General features: G+C 40.2%; 1 protein-coding gene across 4 annotated transcripts; it reads left to right on the top strand.

Annotated features, from left to right (window-relative positions):
- ccdc172 (coiled-coil domain containing 172) lies at positions 1 to 27,888 on the top strand. 4 transcript variants are annotated; one of them, XR_007035940.1, is made up of 10 exons: positions 1 to 370; positions 494 to 579; positions 3,224 to 3,340; positions 4,796 to 4,961; positions 5,265 to 5,366; positions 11,675 to 11,780; positions 22,498 to 22,585; positions 26,771 to 26,909; positions 27,004 to 27,059; positions 27,156 to 27,888. XR_007035940.1 is itself a non-coding variant. In XM_047351045.1 (8 exons), the coding sequence occupies exons 1-8, from the start codon at positions 292 to 294 to the stop codon at positions 27,189 to 27,191; spliced, it is 780 nt and encodes a 259-aa protein (XP_047207001.1). In that variant the 5' UTR covers positions 3 to 291; the 3' UTR covers positions 27,192 to 27,888. The 4 variants fall into 4 exon arrangements, 1 of the variants encoding a protein (XP_047207001.1); XR_007035939.1 differs by having other exon boundaries at positions 2 to 370; positions 26,771 to 26,883; XR_007035941.1 differs by having other exon boundaries at positions 5 to 370; positions 11,678 to 11,780; positions 26,771 to 26,883.

Below are 27,888 nucleotides of genomic sequence, written 5' to 3'. Positions count from 1 at the left end.
ATGCGACGCCCCTTAATTATATCTTTAAATATGTTATGTTCTTAAAAATTCTGTTACATAAAGTAATAGTTCGTATTTTGGGATTTTGGGTCTATCAATATAGTCCAAAAATATTTAGACATTATCAGCAATATTGGTACGTTTTGAGACGGCATTTTCCTCTTTCCAGCAGTGCGTGACCCGAAGGAGAATGTTAGCAAAGTCCTCTGTTAGAGCTCCGACTAGCTTAACACTAAAGTTTTCATACAGTTTTAAATATCAAAACAATCTATTTGTAAGGCAATTGTTAAAATGAGTTTAGACTCACTCTTCCAGCAAATTCTGATGACTGAGCATCAGCTGACGGAACAGACACAAAAACTCAAAGACGGTATGACGCCCTAGCTAACTAGCTTGTTCGGCTAAAGCTAATAGCTACACGCAAAAGTTTCTTAGCACCGTTGTGTGTGTTTTTTTTTTTTAAGCTACTGATCTTGTAACTTTTTTACTCCAGTAAAAGTGGAAATTATTCGATGCAATGAGAAGATTAAGAGTGAAACCGAAAAATATGAGCAGACCACTGAGGAACTTGATAAGAAGGTAAGCCTTGACATTTGTTTCTGTGCCAAAGCTACATTATTCCCTTTCACCTTCCCTATATATTTACTAATGTTAAAGCATTTCAAGGATTTAATTTAGTTGGGTTATGTTTTACTGATACTTTTAGGTTACAAATTATGTTGCAAGGTTCGAGAATATTTATTTATTTTACATTTATTTTTTTCAATTTAACAACGTTTCCAAGCAGGTGGAATTATCCGGTGACTTATCTGTTTTTAAATAACTTTGATCACTGATAGAACAGCTTCATCTTTGGACAATTATAACCTACCAGAGTAATGTTATATTTTATCAGTTGTTCTTTGAATAGTCTGTAAATTTTGTAAAATACAAAGAAAGTGAAACAATAAAAAAAAAGAAACGGGATCTGTGGTAACTGTTTTAATCTGACCCAGCAAAAGGTGTTAAATATACGGGAGATAGAGAGGTGCATATTGGCACACTGATGAGCTGATCTGCCTTTTGATTAAAAACAGTCAATTCCCACCATTTGTTTAATCAGCGATTGATTGTGTGTGCTGCTCTGAAATCAATGTCCGTCGGATAACATTAGTAAAACCTCTCGGCATGTGTGAGATGTGATGTTAAAGGCAGACGCTTTGACCCTGCAGAAATATTACTAACCTACATTATCTAAATAAGAAAACCCCAACAGGGATCTATTTACTTTGCCCTGGGGAAGGTTTATAGAAAATGTTTACATCTTTTAAATATACATGGCGTGTTTACTCTGCAGTGTGTTTACAGCTCTCATGGTGAGACGACATATGGGTTTTGAAAAGCTGTAATTACTGTTTAGAAAAAACACCTAGATGCTAACTTTGCTCCCTGCAAACAGTCTGTGGCATCACACAGGAGCCAAAAAGCTGCACATTTCCTTTTATTATAATTTGGCATTTTTTCTTTCTTCATGGACGCATTAATCCGTACAGAGCCATGCAAAAATGTTCATATACTCCTTTTCCACTTGTCATGTTACAACCACACACTTCTTTGTATTCAGTTGGCATTTGAAGCATTTATTTTTAGCTGCCTGAGTCAGTACCTCATACGGTCAGTTTTCAACTCAATTACAGCTGCTAGTCTCTTGGGGTATGTCTCTTCCTGCGTTCCACATCTTGAGACCGACATTTTTACCCATTCCCCTTGCAAAACTGCCCAATCTGAGTAAGATTCAACAGAGGGTGTCTTGCCACAGATTCTAAATTGTATTTAGGTCTGGACTATGAAATGTTGATGTTTTGATTTAACCTATTTTATTGTAGTTCTGGACTTATGTTAATGTGGCGCTCCATTAACCTCAGAAGTCGGAGTTTACGAAATACAGCGTAAAACGCTGTTGTATGTGGTATTTCGTGCATATAAACAGTGTTGGAACATCTTGTCTTATAAACACTGAAAAGTAGTATGTGTACTGACTAAATATTACATAAATAATAAAGAAGTGCTAAAAACAGTCAAAATAAAAACCTTACTACTATTAATGCAAGTAGCAGCCATTTTTAATGCGGAAGTTGGGTATGGTTGAGTTGTCTTGACTTTCTGACTTGTTATTACAACTTTCGGTGGCATTCCAGTTGAAATTTCCTACTCGGAGTTCGTAAATTCCGGCTTGCGAGTACATGGAATGCACCATTAGGGTAATTGTCCCGCTGGAGGTGAATCTCTGCCTTAACGATTGCAACTCCTAACAGTCTTTATCCAGGATTGCCCTTTGTTCCACTCCATCCATCTTCTCACTAACTCTGGCCAGCATCCCTGTTCCTGCTAAAGAAAAAGATTGCCACACCATTATGCTATTATTATTGTGTTTCGTGTTGCGAATTATGTGTTTAGGGTGACAAACACAAAGTGTTTTCCATGCAGGCTGCCACGTTTGATTTTGGTCTCATCTGAGCAGAGCACCTTCTTCCACGTGTTTGTTGGCTATTATAAATAGGACTTCTTATGACTTTCTTCCAAAATTGTCATTTTTTTTCTTGCCCTTTTTCCATAAAAGCAAGATGTTTGAAAATGAGCCATATGTTGGGTAACTTTGGAGTTGTCATAATTTTTCCATTTTTGGATGCTGGACTGATTACTTCTCCTGGAGATGTTCAGAGTGTGGGACGTTGTTTTATAACCTAAACCTTCTTTAAACTTGCCCATAACTTTATCCCCGACCTGTCTGCTGTGTTCCTTGGTCTCCATGGTGCTGTTTGTTCACTAATGTTCTAACACATCTAAAGGCACTAGGTTCTCCTTATTATACCCAGGGACATCAGAGTAAAGGAGGGTAAATACAAATACACGCCACATTTTCTGGTCTTTATTTATAACTTCTTTCACTTTAGTTACATTGTACTTTGTGTTGGTCTGTTACATAAAATCCCCCACCCCTTCAAAAAAAAAATAAAAATAAAGATTATAGTTGCAACATAACAATAAGTGAAGAATTTAAAGGGGAATACTAACTTTTGTAGCACTACTCACACGCATGTCTGTGGTGTTTGGTCTTTCGTATACGGTGGTGACAGCTGTCTGCTTTGGGATGATGAGCATATCTGTCATATCTTTAATGCCATTGAACACATGTCTGTCAGATTCTATGTCCTGACTTTGCAATCATCTGCTTGTGCTCCAGGCTCAGCAGTTGTCGACGATGACTCCGCAGTGTGATATGATAAAGAAATGTGAAGACCAGATGTTGAAGCAAATTGAGGAGCGGCTCTGTCAGCAGAGCCACCTCAGGGATCATCTGGTGGGTTGAAGCCTGAATAAACATCTCTGATCTCACTGGTTGCCTCTAATGTGATCATGTTGCGTATGTCCACATGTTGTGCTGCTTCTTCAGTTTCCAGGCAGCAGCACGTGTTGTTTTTCTTAACATATTTTTACATTTTCATTTCATCCGATGGGAAAATCACCAGTTTGTATTGGAAACATGTACTTGTACTAGATTTAATTCTAATCAGTCCAACTAATTCCAATTATGTTTCTAATTCAGATCCAAGCTATAGTACAATATAGTTAAATTCAGCTGATTGTTTAGTGTCATTTGATGAAATGTTATCAAAGGAAGCCAAGCCAGTTGCATCTAGTTATAGATCTGGCTGAAAGCCTTTATCCTGAGCGAGCATGTGGCAACAGTTAAGAGGAAAAAACCTAAAGCTACGCCTGTTGCAGCATACCTGCAGAGGTCATTCAGAATAACCACTCTATCCAAAAGAAAAGTTTAAACCTAGTTTTGAAAATGGAGAACCTCTTAGTCCAACAATAGTAGCTGGTTCCACTGGAAAGGAGCCTCATCCAATCAATAAAATCTACTCTTTCCTGTCAAAATGGCAGGTTGTCATGATATAAAAAATAGGAACAAGACGAATCATTTTAGAAAGAGAAAACAACTAAGAACAAACAGATCTGTTAGAGGGAAACGTAAACGAATAAAACTCATTTGCTGTGGATGCACACCTTTAGAATAGGGCTGAAACAATTCATCTGATTAATCATGATTCATTGATGATTGACATTTGCTGAAAGAACAACCAACTCAGAACAATAATTAGGCAAAAAATGTACAAAAAATAAATACTTTCTGTATTTAAGATGAAAAACCTTCTTTGTTTGTAAATATGCTCTATTCAGAACTCCTCTAGTGGCATAACTTTAGCTTCACCTGGTTCAAATCCTGTCAAAAGATCTCTTATTAAGCACCTTTTGTTATCCAATTACTAATCGATTAATTGAAAAAATAGTCGACAAACTAATTGATTAGCAAAGTAATCATTACTTGAAGCCCTACGTTAGAATATTATTTTTTCAACCAGCTTTTGATTCAATCCCAGCATTCACTGTTCTGATAAAATTTGATAAACACTGAGATCTAACAGGACAACTATGGACCCAAGTCCATTAACTTAAGCTGTAAAAATATCCTTAGTGACTTCTTTTTTATTACCATGTAAATATTCACATAAATGAGTAATACCGATTTTAGAATTTTAGGTAAGAAAGGAGGAGTATATAAAGGTTTGTAATTGGCTAAGCCTTGTCTTTGTGTAATTTTTGAAGGATAACATCACTGAAAATAAGAGAAAAGTTTAACACTGCGAGATGTTCCAGATTTTATTCTTAACATCTGCAAATGGGCTCAAAGATGAGTTGTGTCTTTTGTTATCGTTGGGAAAACTTCACATGGCTATTCTTTTCTCGCCAGGCCAAGATAAAACAGGAGTCTAAAGAAGAAGAGCAACAGTTCCTTCAGGAGATTGTGAGGTTCAACGATGACTTCAGCCTTTCAGGGAACAGAGCAACTGTGTTGGAGAGCCAAGCACACGCTGAGATCATGGCCCTGCAGAGTGAGGCGGAAGCTTTGCACAAAGGTCATTAAAAATATTTGGTCAATTGATCTCCAACTGGCTTATTCTGTGTTCATAAATAGACAAATTACAGTGATATTCATGATCCCTTACATATTTACTACATAAATCTCACAAAGTAAGCCTCACTGCTAAGGACTGAGTTTATAAACTGTTAAGATTTTTGACTTAATAAAAATAAACAAAGCTGTGGTGAGTTATGCTAAGCAGACTCATTAAGAGGGACTGGCAAACCTTTCATATTTTGTCAAATATTTAGTTATGAATTCAGAATTTGTTACAGTCTTTGTCTCCTTCTGGCATCAGAGATGGATGAGATGAAGTGCACGAACAGCCACATGAGCTCCACACTGGAGGAAAAGGGGCAACTGCTGCTGGACCTCCAGGACCTGGAGGACGTTCAGAGAGGTTAACTCAATACTTTTACATCAGTTTGTTTAAATACATCTTCACAAACTGTATTCCATAAAAAGGTTTTCTTATTTAACTAAACTCAGACTGCACCGCCAAGATGATGGATTCTTTCATATGTTACCTGTAAAGCATCTCTGTCTTCATGACCAGGTGGACAAGGAGCTCACCTGTGATTTGAATGGGCATTTAAATGACAAACGTAGTATAATTTTCTTAATTTTACTCATAGTATATTTAACCTATGCACAGAATATTAAAGCTGAGATGTGTTTTTTGTCAGATGCTGTGGAGAGCCTTTAAGGTGCCTGAGTTTTGTTGGCTGTGTACCAGCAACTTACCATGCCTTGCAAATGTAGTCATAAACTGTTGTTAAATTTTATGTACAAACTCTACACTTAACTGTATGAAGTAAAAACATGGCTTTCAAAACTTCATTTAAAAATAAGAATCAGTGTACATTTATATTTAGCTTTGTTCATTCTTATATCCCTAAATAAAACCCAGTGCAACCTGTTGCCTTCAGAAGTCCCCTAAGAGTAAATTGTTCACCTGCGTGTAATATAATCTTGGGATAAATCCAGCTGTTCTGTGAAGGTTGTAGAGAATTTTAGAACCAGGGTTATCTTATAAAGCATCTCAAGAGCACTATTCAGTCTATCATCTGAAAGTGGAAAAAGTACAGCACAAGTGCATACCTACCAAATCCTGGCTTGCCACCGAAACCAACAGACTGGGCAAGGAAATAATTAATCAGAAGCAGCCAAGAGGCCCATGATATTGGATATGTACTTCACAAACCTCTTCAGCGACAAGTATGGATTAAAGCCTATTAGGAGACACAGCAAACACAGATGAGACCAAACTCAAACTTTGTGACCTACTTGCAAAACGAGATGTTTGGAGGAAAAGTAATTCTGGACATCATCCTAAACTCCCCATCCCCATTAACATGGTCGTGGTAACATCATGCTGCGGGGGTGCTTTTCTTCAGCAGGCAAAGGAAAGCTGGTCAGAGTTAATCAGTATGGAAGCAAATCGTTACCATATTTCAAATGAAAAAGCATTTTCAGAAATGCTTTTTCATTTTAAGAATGTGGCTGCATTGTTTGACTCATAAATGAAATTAGTTATCAATAATCCTATTTGCATTTTAATTTTCTTCTTCAAGACTGCTCATTCTTTCACTTAATAAAAATGAAAAAGAAAAAGACATTTGAGATTTATTTTTCAAAATGTACCCCAGCAAATAGATACCAAAATTCAATTTGAAATGTAAAATTTGAAAATGAAAAAGCATTTCCAGAAATGCATTTTCATTTTAAGAATGTGGCTGCATTATTTGACCCTTAAATAAAATTAGTAATCAATCATCCTATTTGCATTTGTATTTTCTTCTTCACTTCACATTTTATGCCATCATCAAAAAGAAAACAAAGCAGACATTGCTTTTTCGTTTTTGTGGTCTGCCCGCAAAGTACTGCCCAGAACTCGAAAACAAAAAAGCATTCCAAGCTGCGGGCGCAGAAGAGTGACGTCAGCAGCCGCTCTTCCTCAGCTCCCTGCTGACCGAGCTACCCATCTTGTTTGGTGGGAGGCGCTGTGCACGTCTGCATTGCATTACATTGCAAACGTGCCAAGAAATTGATTGAATTGCCGTAGGGCCGAGCTCAATTTGTGGCAGTGGCAGGCAGAACTGGTAGTTCCGCCACAGCTCCACAGTTTCGGTGGCAGGCTGTGGCGGAACTGCCACAGCCTGCCGCAGGGTGGCACGGGATTCCGCGAGGATGCCAGAAGGTGCCAGACCGGCCGTAAAAGCTTGCCAATGCGGTTGCCGCTGTTTTTGTGGAAGCTGATGCTGATTATCGGCAAATGGGTTATCATTATTGTTATAGCCTGTTACCTTTACATAATGATTTCATTATTGATTATTATTTAATAAACAGCTTTAGACCCATAACATAAGGTGATTGTATTTACTTGACATGGAAAATAAATAGCACTATGTGTATGTGTGACGTGTTGAAAGGATGACGATTTATTGCACAAACAGCCGGTTTATTATAGAGCATGAGCGGCTATTCTGAATCGTCACTCACAGAAAAATATAAATAAATGCTTAAAAACACGCTGGATGTCCCAGGCCATGAGGATGCCACAAGGATGCCACAGCCTGCCACTGGAACTACCAGTTCTGCCTGCCACTGCCACAAATTGAGCTCAGCCCTGCTGCAATTCAATCAATTTCTTGGCACGTTTGCAATGTAATGCACTGCAGACGTGCACAGCGCCCCCTACAGAACAAGATGGGTAGCTCGGTCAGCAGGGCGCTGAGGAAAAGCGGCTGCTGACATCACTCTTCTGCGCCCGCAGCTCGGAATGCTTTTTCGTTTTCGAGTTCTGGGCAGTACTTTGCGGGCAGACCTCGAAAACGGAAAAACAATGTCTGCTTTGTTTTCTTTTTGATTATGGCATAAAATGTGCAGTCATGAAGAAGAAAATGCAAATAGGATGATTGATTACTAATTTTATTTATGGGTCAAATAATGCAGCCACATTCTTAAAATGAAAAAGCATTTCTGGAAATGCTTTTTCATTTTCAAATTTTACATTTCAAATTGAATTCTGGTATCTAGTTGCTGGGGCATATTTAAAAAAAATAAATCTCAAATGTCTTTTTCATTTTAATTTAGTGAAGGAATGAGCAGTCTTGAAGAAGAAAATTAAAATGCAAATAGGATTATTGATAACTAATTTCATTTATGAGTCAAACAATGCAGCCACATTCTTAAAATGAAAAAGCATTTCTGAAAATGCTTTTTCAAGACTTAAGCCTGGGGTGGAGATTCACCTTCCAGCAGGACAGAGACAGTAAACATAAATGATGGACTAGTCTACAGGTCCTTCTCAAAATATTAGCATATTGTGATAAAGTTCATTATTTTCCATAATGTAATGATGGAAATTTAACATTCATATATTTTAGATTCATTGCACACTAACTGAAATATTTCAGGTCTTTTATTGTCTTAATACGGATGGTTTTGGCATACAGCTCATGAAAACCCAAAATTCCTATCTCACAAAATTAGCATATTTCATCCGACCAATAAAAGAAAAGTGTTTTTAATACAAAAAACGTCAACCTTCAAATAATCATGTACAGTTATGCACTCAATACTTGGTCGGGAATCCTTTGGCAGAAATGACTGCTTCAATGCGGCATGGCATGGAGGCAATCAGCCTGTGGCACTGCTGAGATCTTATGGAGGCCCAGGATGCTTCGATAGCGGCCTTTAGCTCATCCAGAGTGTTGGGTCTTGAGTCTCTCAACGTTCTCTTCACAATATCCCACAGATTCTCTATGGGGTTCAGGTCAGGAGAGTTGGCAGGCCAATTGAGCACAGTTATACCATGGTCAGTAAACCATTTACCAGTGGTTTTGGCACTGTGAGCAGGTGCCAGGTCGTGCTGAAAAATGAAATCTTCATCTCCATAAAGCTTTTCAGCAGATGGAAGCATGAAGTGCTCCAAAATCTCCTGATAGCTAGCTGCATTGACCCTGCCCTTGATAAAACACAGTGGACCAACACCAGCAGCTGACACGGCACCCCAGACCATCACTGACAGTGGGTACTTGACACCGGACTTCTGGCATTTTGGCATTTCCTTTTCCCCAGTCTTCGTCCAGACTCTGGCACCTTGATTTCTGAATGACATGCAGAATTTGCTTTCATCCGAAAAAAGTACTTTGGACCACTGAGCAACAGTCCAGTGCTGCTTCTCTGTAGCCCAGGTCTGGGGAATGCGGCACCTGTAGCCCATTTCCTGCACACGCCTGTGCACAGTGGCTCTGGATGTTTCTACTCCAGACTCAGTCCACTGCTTCCGCAGGTCCCCCAAGGTCTGGAATCGGCCCTTCTCCACAATCTTCCTCAGGGTCCGGTTACCTCATCTCGTTGTGCAGCGTTTTCTGCCACACTTTTTCCTTCCCACAGACTTCCCACTGAGTTGCCTTGATACAGCACTCTGGGAACAGCCTATTCGTTCAGAAATGTCTTTGTGTCTTACCCTCTTGCTTGATGGTGTCAATAGTGGCCTTCTGGACAGCAGTCAGGTCGGCAGTCTTACCCATGATTGGGGTTTTGAGTGATGAACCAGGCTGGGAGTTTTAAAGGCCTCAGGAATCTTTTGCAGGTGTTTAGAGTTAACTTGTTGATTCAGATGATTAGGTTCATAGCTCGTTTAGAGACCCTTTTAATTATATGCTAATTTTGTGAGATAGGAATTTTGGGTTTTCATGAGCTGTATGCCAAAATCATCCGTATTAAGACAATAAAAGACCTGAAATATTTCAGTTAGTGTGCAATGAATCTAAAATATATGAATGTTAAATTTTCATCATGACATTATGGAAAATAATGAACTTTATCACAATATGCTAATATTTTGAGAAGGACCTGTAGATTAAAGAATATCCATGTGTTAGAATGGCCCAGTCAAAGTCCAGTCTCAATAACATTTGTGGCATTCCTTCAAAAATGCTCTTCACAGAAGCTCTCCATTAATCCTGACTGCTCTTCAGAAGGAATTGGCGAACATTTCATGTCTTTAGATGTGCAAACCTGGTAGAGACATACTTCAGAAGACTTGGAGCTGTAAATGCAGTTCTCCACAGCATTGACTCACAAAAGCTGAATTTAATCGCATGCCGCCATTTCTTGATTTGTATTTGATCCCAATAACTTACAGTGGGGAAAACAAGTATTTGATATACTGCTGATTTTGCAGGTTTGCCCACTTGCAAAGCATGTAGAACCTCAATCAAACAAACTCCAACCTCTCAACAACGGCCAAGAGCAGAGAGCTGTGTGAGGACATCAGGGATAAAATAGTAGACCTGCACAAGGCTGGGATGGGCTACAGGAAAATAGCCAAGCAGCTCAGTGAGAAGATAACAACTGTTGGAGAAATTATAAGAAAATGGAAGAAGTTCAAGATGACGGTCCATTTCCCTCGGTCTGGGGCTCCATGCAAGATCTCACCTTGTGGGGCATTGATGATTATAAGGAAGGTGAGGGATCAGCCCAGAACTACATCGCAAAACCTAGTCAATGGCATGAAGAGAGCTGGGACCACGGTTTCTAAGAAGACCATTAGTAACACACTTTGCCCAGCATTGATTAAAATCCTGCAGAGCACTCAAGGTCCCCCTGTTTAAGCCAGCACAAGTCCAGGCCGGTCTGAAGTTTGCCAACGACCATCTGGATGATCCAGAGGAGGAATGGGAGAAGGTCATGGGGTCTGATGAGACAGAAATAGAGCTTTTTGGTCTAACCTCCACTCACCGTGTTTGGAGGAAGAAGAAGGATGAGTACAACCCCAAGAAAACCATCCCTACCGTGAAGCATGGAGGTGGAAACATAATTCTTTGAGGATGTTTTTCTGCAAAGGAGACAGGACGACTGCACCGTGATAAGGGAAGGATGGATGGGGCCTTGTATCGGGAGATCTTAGCCAACAACCTCCTTCCCTCAGTAAGGGCACTGAAGATCGTGGCTGGTTCCTACAGCAGGACAACAACCCAAAGCACACAGCCAGGGCAACTAAGGAGTGGCTCCATAAGACACATCTGGAGTGGCCTAGGCAGTATCCAGGACCTGAACCCAATTGACAATTTTTGGAGAGAGCTGAAAGTCCATGTTGCCCAGCGACAGCCCCGAAACTTGAAGGATCTGGAGAAGATCTGTATGGAGGAGTAGTCCAAAATCCGAGCTGCAGTGTGTGCAAACCTGGTCAAGAACTAGAGGAAACGTCTGATATCTGGAATTGCAAACAAAGGATTCTGTACCAGATATTAAGTTTTGTTTTTTCTGATGTATCAAATACTTATGTCATGCAATAAAATGCAAAATAGTTACTTAAAAATCACACAATGTGATTTTCTGGGTTTTTGTTTTAGATTCTGTCACTCACAGTTGAAGAGTAGCTATGATAAAAATTAAAGACATTACGTGCCTTGCAAGTGGGAAAACCTGCAAAATTGGCAGTGTATCAAATACTTGTTCTCACCGCTGTACAGTCTGTGGATGTGAAACAACAAAATGGGAGGAAGCTCAAGGATCAAAAATACCAGATGCTGTATTATAGGTTGAGTCTTATCAGCATTTGAAAAGTTTTGTGTTCATGGACACTAACCACAAAGAAGGCATTATAGGGAGAAGTTGTAATCGCCTCGGCTAACTGGCTAGCTACGTCGTTCTTTGAGGGAATTCAGTTAATACGTGATTTATTTCTTCTGACAGCAGACCTGGAGCAGCAGATGAAAGAGGCTCAATCAATGACTGAATCTCTGAGATCAGAGAGCCTCTTTGTCAGTCAGAAGCACCTTACTGACAGCACCTGTCTGAGGTGAGTGTTTGATAGAGTAACTGGTTGTAAGAGAAACACGCTAAACAGGGGCAGAGTGATTTGGCATTGTATTGTGTCAGTCTATTTTATTTTAGTTTCGAGGGGTGAGTGGGGTTAAAAAGCGGCTTTTGTCGGTCTGCCAGGAAAGAAACTGAAGCATGAGGTGATTAGGCATTTTATTTACTCCTTTTTTTAATCTTACTATAGCCTCCTAAGACCCGAACTCTTGCTGGGCATGCATTTTTAATTTCTTTTTGCTGCTTGGGATGATTGGGACCTGATAAGTGTAAAAACAAATAATTATCTTTTTACATGGTATAGTTTCTGAGACAAACGATGTCCACATATGAGGACATACGTTTTAAATTTCAATAGAACACAATAAGGTCACAATTGAGTAGTGCCTCAATACAGCAGCATTTTTCCTTAGTGCTAAAAAAACAATTGTGCCCCTTTGAACAATATGGCTCATTCAAGTGCTGCAATTGTAAGAAGAAAAACATTCTAGTCTTTTGTTTTGCTACTTTCTAAACTGTTCATTTGAATTCCTGAACATGACATGAAACATGAAATACTTCACCTGCACTCTAAAACTGCTACTTCAAGCTTTTTTTTCCTGATGGAACATGTTTACACCTATGTGTGAAAGGCTTTGTAACAGTTGCGGTCTGCCTGTAAGCAGAGGAAAACCTTGCATCGAGTTTTCCTTGAGCCGCCTTTTTACTCTGCAACGCTCTGCATACTTCAAGTTTACCACCTGTGGCAGATGTGCATTAGCCCTCCTGCGGACTGGGACACAAGGTACTGCCTTCACTGGATGCTTTTTCTTTTGGACTAAAATGTCTGGGTCATCTTCCCACTCTGAGAAGTCAGAGCTGTCCTTGCCATGCTGAGCCAAGAAGGTCATGGCCACTTCCATTCGAAATTCAAGGAACTGCATGATGTTCTTCTTTGGCGTGCCACATGCAGTCAGGTCTTTGCGGTACAGCAGCCAGCTGTTGGCTAAAAGCAGATCCGTAAAGTGAATTAATACCCAGAGTCCATTTATCTGTACGGCCACTCATGCAATAGTAACTCGTCTGGTTCATTTGGTGTCTTCTGGCTCTCTAGCAAGAACAGCAGACATCATCAATGCCGGTTTATTGTCATACCACTTCATCACGCAAATCTTTCCATCATCAGTGGTAACCTGTACTGAGATGCCTCTTCATCCCCTTTCATTGTTTTGTCAGTTGGTGGCTTCTGCACTGTTGCAGCCACCCTATTCTTCATGACTGTATCAGTTACATAAATCTGCTTTTTCATCATGCGTTGCACAACTTGGAAGGTTGTGAAGATCCGATCACAGTAAACATTTGTATTAGGATGCAGAGTTTGAGACAGACGATCTATCACCAAGCCTCCCAAACCCAGATCCCCTGGTTGTTCAACCTGCTCAAGGAGTGCATCTGCACCTTGATAAATTTCAAAGTCCAGAACAATACCGTCTGCTGTTGCACATCCAAAATTTTTCATGCCAACTGGATTTGGTTTCATTGGAAGATATTGTCGGCATGGACAAGCTCCTGTGAATGGAATCATCTGCTCATCAATGGAAATGCGTTATGGTCGAACTTGAGATCTGCAGCCTCTCAGAATACGGTTCAGAAAACTAACCAGAATTTATCACTCTCTCTGAGATCCTCTGGAACAATGTGCTCATCAATGAGCACCTTGAGTGATCGTCTCAGTCTGAAAAATCTGTCATGTGTGAACTTTTCACTGAAGGCAGGGAATCTTAAGGCTATGGACCAGTACATCCTGATTGCAGGATACACTACGCAAGACATCAAAATACAGAAACCAAAAAAATGATGCCTTACGTCAGTTGATGTGTTGAATGTGTACCCACTTCTACTCAGTGAGTAACTGTTAGAGCAATCTGCAATAATTTTAATTAAATCTTTATCAAGATACTTTTCTGTGTAGTCCAGTGGGATCCAGTCCTCTCTATCCTCTATGGTTTCCACCTCATGCTCAAACTGGGCTTGATTTGGTGTTAGTGGAGAGGCCCTCCATTGCATCCCACGTCCTTCCTTGGACTGTTCTTGATGGCTTGGTCCTGGTGTTGTCTCTTCAGGGACATTGTTTGAGATATCAGCCTCATCCTGCTATGTGTGAGAGCAATGTCTGGGAAAGCGTAACCTGGCGCTGCCACGATCTGAACGATATCCTTCATAATCATTACAGAGGCATTTAGGCCACTTGATTGGCTTAGAGGGCTGTAGAATGGGGTCATCACACCCACTGCTGTCCTCCTCACTGCTGCTTGGCTCTTGTTGGGGGGGGGTTGATATTCAGTATCCCCAACAAGGTCATCAGTGTCTGACAAATCTTCCACCTCTGAGTTGTCTCCACTAATTAACTCCAGTAACTCGAGTGCTTGTGACAGAGAATAACGCTCTGGAAAAAAAAAACATCATGCAAAAAAAAAAAAAAAAATCTATGTAGCTATGTAGTGTAACTGCTTGTACTGTAGTAAACTATTGTTTTCCAATAAAATCATCCCAAAATACAATGTCATTCTCACATTTTATTGCTAGCATTTATGATCACATATAAACATTTTCAAGAAAACTGGCTCCTTCTGTCCACATTTGTGGACATTATCAACAAAACTATCAAAGCCAAGACCCTCTGTCCACGTATATGTACTTGATGTTTGGCGCCGTGGTAAATTGTTACAGTTACTAACTTGTGCAAAATTTTATTTCCATAACAAACATTTTACCCATTTATACATATCTGAACAAGAATCAGCCCTTAAATTCGATTGAATTTTTACCTGGTCGAAGTTTGGATGTGTTGTCAGCCATCTTGAATCAAACTTGTACTCTTCTGCCACCACTAGATTGCAGTATAATGGTTTATATGTGGACACTAGGCCCTTGTAGAGCAAACTTTAGTATTGTGGTCTAGACAACCCAAAATGTAATGTCCACATATGTGGATGCCAGATCCTAGGAGGATAGAGAATACTTGGGGATTTCACAGCCCAGGGGCCACATCCGGTCCACTGACTGCCTTCGACCAGCCTGCAGGAGTTTGCAGTAAAAATGTAAAGCCTATTACTTTGTTAAAGGTACACGAAATGGCTGTGGCGCAGAATGCAGAGTTTTGATCAGGATTACAATCTGAACCCCCATTGTGAGAGTAAACACAGAGAAAAGGACAAGAATTTGACTGATGCAGAGCGAGCAGCGGAAGATTTGCTAGCTAAACTGCGAAGGCCACAAGTGTTTTTATTATTATTTTTTACAAAGCTCCGCTCTTCCAGCGATGCTGCAGACAGGACCAGCTTTGTAACATCCCACTAAACTGCAAGATATAGTGAGCCATTCCCTGATGGGGAGTGTTTGATAGAGTTTGCTGAAATAATTTGCCCTGAGGAAAAACAAGACGTCTTTGTCTCTGTCGAGTCGCACCACAACGAGGTGGATTGAGAATATTGAGGGGTATTTGGTGCTTCAGCTGCAAAAGGAAACGGGCAATTTTGACTTAAGATGATTAAACATCGCAAAAGCTGAGAGTTTCCAAACACTTGTGTTCATTAAACAATAATTCTAAGTATAATGGCCCCGCTCTGCTTTAGAGGCTTTTGGTAGAGTTTTCCCTTGCTGAGTGGCTTTGATGGGTAATTAGATTCAATATGCTTTGAAGGCTGTCATAATACAAACAAAAGTACAACCACTGTCCAATTCTCCGCTGGATTCTGTGGTTCACTTTTGCAGACCCAATACAGATCTCTCTCAGTGAGAGCAAGAATGGCTGCAGTCACATTGACACTTTAAAAGCCACTCAATGAGAGAAACACAATACAGCCCAGCAGCCTTCATGCCTAATGTATAAAAGGTGTTATTTAAAAACAGCAGAACTGAATCACACTGTGAGAATTACTGAATGGTCCAGCTGAATTGGCTGTTGTGTATTTGTGACTTCCTGTTTATCTTCCTGGCTGGTGTCCAAATCTGGAAGTGTAAATAACAGCATTAGGGGCATTTGGCTTAATTAATGCTTTGATCTGCATCGATGATGTGTTTCAGTTAGTCAACAAGCAGAGAAAGAAAAGAATGAGAGCTTGAGGGGATTGATACGAGAAGGTTTTTAAAGGAAAATGGATGAACTAAGCCTTGACACCGAAACGCCAAAGAAATACAGTTTGGTTTTAATGGAATACTAATAACGACACAATAATCCAACTTTGGTTTGTCAACTTCTATAAGGGAAAAAGTTAGAAGAAAGACACTATTAAAGAAACTAGCAGACTTATATTTTATGTGCTAAGAAATGTGTAAATGTAACCGGTCCCACCCTTCGTGTTTTACTCCCTGCATTGTTAGTTGCCAAAGGATGAGACGGAGGCAAACATTGGATCTCATAGTTTACACCTGTAGGGAAATCACCAGACACAAAACAGATGAGCACAGTGAAGAAAACATTTCTCTGCATGACAGTTAGGAAACAACAAAAGAAAACCACATTTCAGATTGTATATCTGACAAACTGGAAGTTCTCTGAGCTAGCTCAACTGACATGAGAACATTAGCTCTTCCACATACACATACAGACACAGGTCCATCCCATTCATTTTCTACATATTGTAGCCATTTCCTCTCTAGACACCGACCGCATGTGATTAGAATACTATAACACAACTCAAAATATGAAAATCTCAGTCTTGAGACCTAGTACATGCCTATGTTACTATGGTGACGTCACACTCTGACATCACTTCCGCTCTGAGATTGGTACAGGAAACGAGTTATAGCTAAATTAAATAAATATACAACAAAATAAAGTGAATGTGCTTTGATGCACTAAAGTAAAATGTTCTTGTTTTTTCATCCAAGCAGTGCACAGATCATCCTGAAGAAGAAACCGATGTAATTGTTCTTATTCCCAGGGTTTGTATGGGTGCTTGAAATCCTTGAAAATGCTTGAATTTCAACAAGGTTTTTTCAAGGTTTGGAAAGTGTTTGACTTTTGTATAAAGTCCTTGAAAGGGCTTGATATTTTAACTGTACACTTCTGTAATCAGGAGCACCCTAAGGATTTGATTAAAAACCTCAGTTTGATATTTTGATGTTAAAGGCAGAGAGCAATCATTTTGCCTTTAATGAAATCTCAGAAAGCCTCTCTGCGGCTCAGAGAGGGTTCGCTCATTTTCATAATACCAGTGTGTGATCAGCAGACATCACCTGATGAACAGACCAGCCGCTGGACCGGCGGCGTCCTCTAGCATAGCTATGAAGCAGACCTACTCTGAGCTCGTAGCTGTGTGTCGTTAGTCGCGCATGTCTCCGGTGAGCGGGAGAAAACAGCATGTCAAGCGGTTGCCGTTTTAATGACTGCTGGCTCTGGACATTCATAGTGTAATATGTTTATTAATCATTCCATTTCCCTTGTTGGTTTACTGTAGCTTACAATAAGCATGATATCAGTTAATGAAACCTTTAGCAATGAAATAAAATGTTTGGATTTGATTTTTTTTTGGGGCTGCAGTTTCACTGACAGCTCTATATGATCAATATCACGACAATGAGGCACAATTAACCCACCTTACATCCGTTCAGTCAGATCAGGAAAATAATAAATTGGCTGCCATGAGAATAAGATTTCTAAATATAACTGCTTGTGTGACCTGTGAGAATGTGATCATTTCTGGTTTATATTGATATAGCCCATTTATTGTGGTAATAAATGGACAATTTTTTTTCCAAATCCTGATGCTTGCACATTGCAGATCACAATGCAAAGGAAATCTAAAAGTATAGGTCTCCAGTTTCTTTGGCAACAGGCTGAGGGATGAGAAGGAAGATGTGACTGTGAGATTTGAGGAAGGAAGAATGCTAGAGAGACCAGAAGGGTCACAGGTGAAGAAACTGGTGAAGATTAGAAGACTTCAGAATAAGACAGAGAGAAGACAGTGCAGAGGAAACTGATGAAGGAGAGAAGGAAGGTACAGAGTCGGTCCACTTGGTATGGATTCCAGTCCAGAGATATTAGATGTTTTAATAAATAACATATCTGCACAAGTCTACAGGTATGTTTAACAAGTTAGATAGTCCAGGCTTTATAGATGTAGTAAATTTATGTTATACTAAAAGCAAATCCTACAATGCAGAAACACAGTAAAAACTGTATTAGCTCATTCTAATTGTCTCTAATGAAGTTCATTGCATTTCCACCCTGCCTAGACCTTTGGCGCATCCTTTGCCCCTGCATGTAAATGTTGTAGATCTGCCACTGGGTAGATTGAAAATTGAAGGATAGGTCGAGCTAGGGTTTTATGTCATCTACTGTACTTTAAAATGTAAAACAACAAAACATTTTAATTGAAAATCCTAGCCAAGGGGGTTAGCTATTGGTTTAATCAGGCAAAATGTAGCTGTGGCTTGGCAGTGTTTCCTCATGCGTGCTTTGCCACTTGTGCCCTTCTCTCTTTGTGTCTTACCTCCCTTCCTTGTCCATTTATTCCTTTTTTTGTGACCTCCTTCCTTCCCTCCTATACTGTGTCTGTCCTTACAGCTTCCGGTTTTTCAGATTTGATATTTTAAACCTTCGCAATCTAAAGATATCTGTGATAAATTCCTGTTGAACTTCAAATGAAAACTCTGAAACGTTCAGTCAGAAAAGGGCTGGAATTACAATTTTTTTACTCTGGTGCCTCGAAGTTTTCCATGCAAACTGTGTAGTAACTTGTTTCCATTACGCTCAATGTTCTACAGTCAAGCGTGGACACATCATGAAGCTTTTCTACAGTTTGGATCATCTTTTTTACTCAGAGCACAGCCTGCCTCTATTTGCACTGCCATAAATCCTGCATGTGTGTAACATGTCCTCTCCATCCATCAGCCTCATTAAACGTCCTCGGTCCGTCTTCGCCCGTGGGCTTATTAGCCTCAGGAAGTGCTGAGGATGTGCCTTTGGAGGGGAGGGCCTCCTCACAGTCATTCTTGTGATCATGCATCCTGAATTGACACCATCAATCCTGTCCTCAGCCAGTGCTACGTCTCTTTAAAACACGTATATAACCCTCTGCTTATTGATTGTGGGAAATTGAATGCATGTCAATTTGAATGAGTGCTAGAGTCGTTTAAAAAGTGTTCAGTGTGCAGAACGGGACGGCTGCTGGTGCAGATTGTTGGCTGTCACACAATGGAGGGATTGATGATTTAAGCTTTAGCAGGGTATGTTTACTGAAATATTATTTTTAAAATACATGAGAATGCTTCTTTAGAAATGCCTTTGCACTACAGGAATGTAATAAAAACCACCAGAAATAATCAACATCAAAAACACTAGTGTGTGTTGTGATGAGACATACTGGTGCTTGAAACAGGAGTGCTCTCAGCTTAAAACAATTGGATTTTCAAGTTCCACTGAGACATATAAAGTTTTAAACAGCATTGTAGGTTTTCACTTGGTGAGAAATGCAATCTAAGTGTGGCTGCTTTATTGTTTCATTACCTTCCAATAAAAAGTTGAGAGGTGGACTGTCTTCATATCATAAGCAGCTTAGCGTGGATCCCTCTCACACCTGCAACAGGCATCAAGAGCTACAGCTCAAAGTCAAAAGCTTTCTCTAGAGACTGAGTGAACTGAGTAAAACCCAGTTTTATCTGGGCTTCAGTTATTGTGTAAAACGTTTTTGCACCCACAAGAGGAGGCTGCTTTAAAAAAACAGAAGCTAATGATTGGTTCAGTCTGGAGCAGATGTCTGCATCGTGATGTGCAGACATCGTTCCAGTAAGTCTTAAACTCTTGGTCATTCTGAATTTCGGTGTATTGTTATTTATTTGAACTGCTCTTTTTGAAAATGGTAAATGACCTGCACTTGTATAGTGCTTAATCAAGTCCCAGAGACCCCAAAGTGCTTTACACTACAATCAGTCATCCACCCATTCATACACACATTCACACACTGACAGTGGTGAGCAACATTGTAGCCACACCTGCTCTGGGGTAGACTGACAGAAGCACGGCTGCGATACAATCGTCGCCACCGGGCTCTCCGACTACCATCAGCAGGCAAGTCGGGTAGAGTGTCTCGCCCAAGGACACAACGACTGAGACGGACGGAGCAGAGGTTCGAACCGGCCCACCACATGAGCCACAGTCGCCCCTACAAAAAAGTGACAAAAATTGTACCGATTTAACCGAAACCAGGTTCAGTTATTTTTGAAGCAAGAATTGGGCGGACAGATTTAAATTTGCTTATTTTCCCTTAAACACCAAAGGGTCAAACTTACTGACCCAAAGATATTCCACAACCTCAAACCTCAGTGAATTTTACTTGGATTTTATGTAATAGACCAACATGATAATTGTGAAGTAGGAACCAAATGGTACATATGACTCAATTTTTGTTTTTACATCTAAAGTCTGGAAAATGTGTCTTGCATTGGTTTTCAACCCAATAGTGTCAATATTTTCATAGAGTTCCTGTTACAGTGGCAAGTATTTTGGGGCTATGTCTCTACCTTTGCACATCTAGAAACTGAATATTTTGCCCATTTTCTTTGCAAAATAGCTCCAGCTCTGTCTGACTGGATGGGGAGGATCAGTGAACAGCTGTTTTCAAATGTGGCCACTTATTCTTAATTGAATTTAGATCAAAACTTTTACTGGCTCTTTGTAAAACACAAATATGCTTTGATCTAAACCACCTATGCTGCTGGAAGGTGATTCTCCATCCTAGTCTCGACTCTTTTGCTGCCTCTTAACAGCTGCTCTCTATTTAGCTCTCTTTACCTCTGCCTCAACACTGACCAGTTTACCTGTTCCTGCTGAAGAAAAGTATCTTCACAGCATGATTCATCTACCACCATGTTCTGCCATGGGGATGCTGTATTCAGTGGGATGTACAGTGGACATAGAAGTCTACACACCCCTGTTAAAATGGTTTCTGATATGTAATACAATTAATGTGAGCTATAGCCTCTACAACTCAGTTGAAAAACGGACTGAAGTCTTTTATGAGAGAAAATAAAACAAAGTAGTTGTTGAGGACTAATTAATGAGCTCTCTTTGGTTCTGGAGCAAGGCAAGATGTCTTCCACCGCAATAGAATCTTCTTCTAGGTTGGGCCAAGTATGAAGATGTGCTGCAGAATCCTGCGTAAAAATGCAGCAAAAATATTTAAAATATTTTCTGTCACTTTTTTTCACAAAGTAAAACTCATATAGATTCATTACACATAGAGCAAAATACTTCAAGCCTTTATTTCTTGTCACGTTGATGTTTATTGCTTACAAATAATGAAAACCCAAAATTCAGTCTCTCAGAACATTAGAATATTAAATCAGATCAATAAAAAAGGATATTTTGAATTACTGCATCAATGTGGCGTGGCATGGAGGTGATCAGTCTGATTCTGCAGAGAAAGGTGTTTAGCAGAGCCACCTCTGCTTAGGTGATCTGCATTGTTGGGTCTGGTGTCTCTTATCCTCTTGACAATACGCATACTGCATATGAAGTTCAGGTCGGCCAGTTTGCTGGTCAGTCAAGAACAGGAACACCATGGTCATTGAACTAGCTTTTTGTACCTTTGGCAGTGTGGGTCGGTGCCAAGTCCTGTTGAAGAATAAAATCCGGGGGGGGGGGGGGGGCATTGGCCAAGCTGCTGCTGCCAACAACTTAATGCTCACCTTCTACCAATAATACACTAGGCCCTGTCAGTGTTTAACTCTGTCTCTCTCTTAGACATAGCTACTGACTGAGCTTCTACTGTGACTAACTGTATGCGCTCTCCTTCATCTAGACGTGAAAACTGGTTCAGAGATCATCTGCTTAGCTATCTTTCTTTCCTAGATGAAGCCTCTAAAGGAGCTATAACCATTAATGTTTCACTTTTCTTTCCCATAGAAGGTACTTCTGGACCAATGCTTCTGTGTTTTTTTTGTGTCTCTTTCCAAACCCCCAGTCGGTTGTGGCAGATGGCCGCTCACATTGAGCCTGGTTCGGTGGAGGTTTCTTCCCGTTAAAAGAGAGTTTTCCTCTCCACTGTCACTACATGCATGCTCAGTATGAGGGATTGCTGTAAAGTCAACGCCAGTGACTGTCCACTGTTGCTACATGCTCATCCAGGAGGAGTGAATGCTGCAAGTCACTTAACTCTCTGCAATCTGCTGGGTTTCCTTAGATAGAAAACCTTTGAACCAATTTGAACAAATAACTGAATCCGACTGCGCTGACAGTTAGGGTTAATTGGAATGTATGTACCTGACTTGAAATCATACGATTCGATTGAATTAACTTTCTACGGTGTCTTGAGACAACGTGTTGTGAATTGGCGCTATATAAATAAAACTGATTTGAATATAACTGAATTGAATTTACACTAGTCATATTGACTTAGCTGCACTCGAAAACATTCACAGATTCATTTGGCAACTTGGGGTTAAGTGCCTTGCCCAATAGCACATCAATATCTAGCAAATGAGGATGCCAGAACTGAACCGGCAAACTTTTGATTGGCAGATGATTACTCTTCCAGAATGCCAAATGTCACACCTACTGATATGTAGTCTGAACTAAAACTTGACTTCTAGTGTTATAATCAGCATTGAAAGCTATGTAAATAGTTTTGGTATCAGACAAAATAAGGTAAAGCAAACCAAACACCCCCAGAATTTACCGAAGCTTCTTTTTAAGGGTCTTCTGTCTTTTATATCAGCCTGAGAAAGGAGCTGGAGATGCTGAAAGATCAAGACCTCGAACACCTTCGACAGGCCCTCAGCTCCGATGTGCAGTTCCTCCAGGCAGTGAGTATGTCATGAACCAGGTTTATATTTCACACCAATAAGACTTTGGTTTGGTACAACAATCTTTCATGTTATAAGATGGCAGCTCAACAACGCAGACTATGGTTGGTATTTATCTTGAGCATTGCAGGGAAAGGTTCAACATAATAAGGCATCATTCAGGGAGTTCCTCATACAGTAGGGAAAATAAGTATCAGATACACCACCGATTTGGCAAGTTTTCCCCACTTCCAAAGAATAGTGAGGTTGTAATTTTCATCGTAGGTACACTTGAACTGTAAGAAACAGAACATGGAAAAACAAATTCTGAAAATTACATTGAATGAAATGTATGGGGGAAGACATGCAGCAGTGGTCAGCGGGCTGGGTCTGTCGAGGACTAAGGCCTCTGTACATGGGTCACACAGTTGCACCACCCCTGCAACACAAATTGTATGTTTAAATAACTAATTAGCATTTTATTGCATAATATTAGTATTTAAAACATTAGAAAAAAAGAACTTATTATTTGGTACAATAACCTTTGTTTACTATTACAGAGGTCAAAGGTTTCTTGTAGTTCCTGACCAGGTTTGCACACTGGGACTTTGGACCCACTCCTCCATACATATGTTTTAGGTTTCTGGGTTGTTACTGGGCAACACAGAGTTTCAGATTCCTCCAAAAATTTTCTATTGGGTCCAGCTCTGGAGACGGGCCAGGCCACTCCAGGACCTTGAGATGCTCCATAAGTTGTGTTGGGTCATTGCCTGGAAGAGCCAACCACAACCCATCTTCAATGCTCTTACTGAGGGAAGGAGGTTGTTACCCAAAATCTTGGAATACATGGCCCCATCCCTTCTCTCAATACGGTGCATTCGTCCTGTCCCCTTTGCAATAAAGCAGTCCCAAAGCATGATGTTTTCACCTCCATGCTTCACGGTTGTGATGGTGTTCTTGGAATTGTTCTTCCTTTTTCCTCCAAACACGGCGAGTGGAATTTAGACCAAAAAGTACTATTTTGGTTTCATCTGACCACATTACTGTCTCCCATGTGTTACCAATTGTAACTTTGGACTGTGGTCCCAGCTCTCAGGTCATTGACCGTCCTGTGTATTTCTGGGCTGATCCCTCACCTTTCTCATGATCATTGATACTCCATGAGGTGTAAGATCTTGCATTGAGTCCCAGTCTCAGGGAGAATGACTCTCAACTTGAGTTTCTTTCTAACAATTGCACTAACAGTTGTCTTCTCACCAAGCTGCTTGACTGTTGTCCTGTAGGCCAGTGGTTCCCAACCTTTTTTGACTTGTGTACCCCCTGAGGCATTTTGCCATACCACGGGTATTCCTCCAGTATGTCCTATAGGATTTTGGTGTTGGGGGTGGGGGGGTTAACAGAAGGTATATATAGATATCTATATACACGGCTCAAAAAATAAAGGGAACACTCAAATAACACATCCTAGATCTGAATGAATGAAATATTCTCATTGAATACTTTGTTCTGTACAAAGTTGAATGTGCTGACAACAAAATCAGACAAAAATCATCAATGGAAATCACATTTATTAACCAATGGAGGCCTGGATTTGGAGTCACACACAAAATTAAAGTGGAAAAACACACTAGAGGCTGATCCAACTTTGATGTAATGTCCTTAAAACAAGTCAAAATGAGGCTCAGTGTTGTGTGTGGCCTCCACGTACCTGTATGACCTCCCTACAACGCCTGGGCATGCTCCTGATGAGACGGCAGATGGTCTCTTGAAGGATCTCCTCCCAGACCTGGACCCACCAACTCCTGGACAGTCTGTGGTGCAACGTGACGTTGGTGGATGGAGCGAGACATGATGTCCCAGATGTGCTCAATCAGATTAAGGTCTGGGTAACGGGCGGGCTCGCAGGAGAGGAAGTACTGCCATCAAAATGAAATTCTTCGCACAAGAATTCTTCTTCGCACAAACTGCAGATACAGGTCCTTCTCAAAATATTAGCATATTGTGATAAAGTTCATTATTTTCCATAATGTCATGATGAAAATTTAACATTCATATATTTTAGATTCATTGCAGACTAACTGAAATATTTCAGGTCTTTTATTGTCTTAATACGGATGATTTTAGCATACAGCTCATGAAAACCCAAAAATCCTATCTCACAAAATTAGCATATCATTAAAAGGGTCTCTAAACGAGCTATGAACCTAATCATCTGAATCAACGAGTTAACTCTAAACACCTGCAAAAGATTCCTGAGGCCTTTAAAACTCCCAGCCTGGTTCATCACTCAAAACCCCAATCATGGGTAAGACTGCCGACCTGACTGCTGTCCAGAAGGCCACTATTGACACCCTCAAGCAAGAGGGTAAGACACAGAAAGAAATTTCTGAACGAATAGGCTGTTCCCAGAGTGCTGTATCAAGGCACCTGAGTGGGAAGTCTGTGGGAAGGAAAAAGTGTGGCAGAAAACGCTGCACAACGAGAAGAGGTGACCGGACCCTGAGGAAGATTGTGGAGAAGGGCCGATTCCAGACCTTGGGGACCTGTGGAAGCAGTGGACTGAGTCTGGAGTAGAAACATCCAGAGCCACCGTGCACAGGCGTGTGCAGGAAATGGGCTACAGGTGCCGCATTCCCCAGGTCAAGCCACTTTTGAACCAGAAACAGCGGCAGAAGCGCCTGACCTGGGCTACAGAGAAGCAGCACTGGACTGTTGCTCAGTGGTCCAAAGTACTTTTTTCGGATGAAAGCAAATTCTGCATGTCATTCGGAAATCAAGGTGCCAGAGTCTGGAGGAAGACTGGGGAGAAGGAAATGCCAAAATGCCAGAAGTCCAGTGTCAAGTACCCACAGTCAGTGATGGTCTGGGGTGCCGTGTCAGCTGCTGGTGTTGGTCCACTGTGTTTTATCAAGGGCAGGGTCAATGCAGCTAGCTATCAGGAGATTTTGGAGCACTTCATGCTTCCATCTGCTGAAAAGCTTTATGGAGATGAAGATTTCATTTTTCAGCACGACCTGGCACCTGCTCACAGTGCCAAAACCACTGGTAAATTGTTTATTGACCATGGTATCACTGTGCTCAATTGGCCTGCCAACTCTCCTGACCTGAACCCCATAGAGAATCTGTGGGATATTGTGAAGAGAACGTTGAGAGACTCAAGACCCAACACTCTGGATGAGCTAAAGGCCGCTATCGAAGCATCCTGGGCCTCCATAAGACCTCAGCAGTGCCACAGGCTGATTGCCTCCATGCCACGCCGCATTGAAGCAGTCATTTCTGCAAAAGGATTCCCGGCCAAGTATTGAGTGCATAACTGTACATGATTATTTGAAGGTTGACGTTTTTTGTATTAAAAACACTTTTCTTTTATTGGTCGGATGAAATATGCTAATTTTGTGAGATAGGAATTTTGGGTTTTCATGAGCTGTATGCCAAAATCATCCGTATTAAGACAATAAAAGACCTGAAATATTTCAGTTAGTGTGCAATGAATCTAAAATATATGAATGTTAAATTTTCATCATGACATTATGGAAAATAATGAACTTTATCACAATATGCTAATATTTTGAGAAGGACCTGTATCCTTCCCTGTTTTCCAGGTTTCAGTGGCATGTTTTTCTCTCCGCTGAGTGTTCACCTGGTTACGAGCGTTCGTAACTCAGTGTGTCAGCGTCGACACAGAGTATGAGGAGTGTGTTTTCGTCCAGCTTTTGTCAAGTTTGGACATAGAAAGTAGAGTAGCAACGATGCAGGGACAGAAATTGCTTACAACCTGATCTAGTAAAATGAATGACATGAACTGTGAAAACATAGTATTACTACCTTGTTTTGGGGGCGGGGGGCGTCCCACTTGGATTAGTCCTCAATAAACATACATTTAAAAAAGTAATCTGCAACAGAACACTTAACAAAAATAATATTAAGGCTACCTATATCAGTTTGTTTTAATCATTTAACTGAGATTTAATATGATTCCTGAACATGCTTGTCCTTGATACGCTTTGATAGATCAGTAGAGTGGAAACAGCTGTTACTTTTCTCTCTCTCTCTCTCTCTCTCTCTCTCTCTCTCTCTCAGTAGCGGAGAGACACCCCTGCTTTAGTCTTTCCCATCTGTAGATGTTTTATTGTGCCTATTTCGCTCTTTTGGTTGATAAAAAGTAAATTTTCCCATAACACCTACAATATGCTTACGTACCACTAGGTTTACGAGTACCCACTGTTGGGAATCAGTGCTGGAAACCATTCCAGCCTTGAGCCGGTCTACAGTTTTGTCCCTGGTGTCTTTTGGAGGGCTTGTAAAAAATGAACTAACAGGTCTGTGAGAGCCCAATTTCTTGCCGGTTGGTAGTTTATCAAATACCTAATTCATGCAATAAAATGCACATTAATTATTTAAATAAATGTTCAACAATGTGATTTTCTGTATTTTTTTAGATTCTGTCTCAGTTGAAGTGTACCTACAATGAAAATTACAGACTTCTCCATTCTTTGTAAGTGGAAAAACTTACAAAATGGGTGGTGTATCCAATACTTATTTTCCTCACTGTAGATTCTGATTAGGTATTTCTTTTGTTTATTTCTTGCAGAAGCGGAAGAGCAGCCAGGAGAATGAGCAGCGCTAAGATGAACTCACTGATTCAAGATATTTACTTTCTGACCGTTGTGTTTTTGAGCCAGCCAGTACTGCTACAGGTGCTGTTACATTGTAAAATACGTAGTTGTGCTTTGATATTTATTTTTAAAAAGATGGGTTTGATGTTGATCTTTCAAATGTAGAAAACCCTAAAAAAGAATAGATTATTTGAATCTTAAGCCTTCTTTCCATGTTCAATGTGTTTGAAACAGTAGTAATTTTAAAATTTTACCTTCACAACCTTTGAGGTCTCTCTGAGTGTAATATTTTTCCCTTATAGAATTCCAATTCGGGAAAGTCTAAATTTATCCCAACATTGTCAGTTGTCTGGTTTCTTTTATCCTTTATTGAATAAATTCAGTACATTTAATTATTTGTTTTGTGAACTTTGGTTTAATTAATAGGATGCACAATGGTAAAAGAAATTGACCAAGTAATTACATGTTTTTTAAATGAAATGTAATTTTAGTTTTTTCATTTTTGTTTGTTTGTTTGAAGCATTTTCAGGTGCCTACTTGTTAAAATACATTTCAAGTAAATAATAAGTTTCAGGTTAAAGACGCCAACTGAAACTGCAAGATAGTGAGAAGAAAAACGTGAGTTTACGCTGCCCTCTAGTGTACAAAGAGGGTTGTTGCATTAATCTGTGTGGATTCAATAAAGAGAGAGCTGCTGCCATGACCTTA

This window comes from Girardinichthys multiradiatus, chromosome 22 (genome assembly GCF_021462225.1).
Source record: "Girardinichthys multiradiatus isolate DD_20200921_A chromosome 22, DD_fGirMul_XY1, whole genome shotgun sequence".
NCBI lineage: Eukaryota > Metazoa > Chordata > Actinopteri > Cyprinodontiformes > Goodeidae > Girardinichthys > Girardinichthys multiradiatus.
This window is presented reverse-complemented; position numbering and strand designations above follow the sequence as displayed.

Excerpts from the sequence above, each read along its gene's own strand:
- ccdc172 (XM_047351045.1), top strand. The coding sequence starts at position 292 with ATGAGTTTAGACTCACTCTTCCAGCAAATTCTGATGACTGAGCATCAG. Across the intron at positions 371-493 it reads GACACAAAAACTCAAAGACG|TAAAAGTGGAAATTATTCGA; the intron begins GTATGACGCCCT and ends TTTTTACTCCAG. Across the intron at positions 11,781-22,497 it reads ACTGACAGCACCTGTCTGAG|CCTGAGAAAGGAGCTGGAGA; the intron begins GTGAGTGTTTGA and ends CTTTTATATCAG.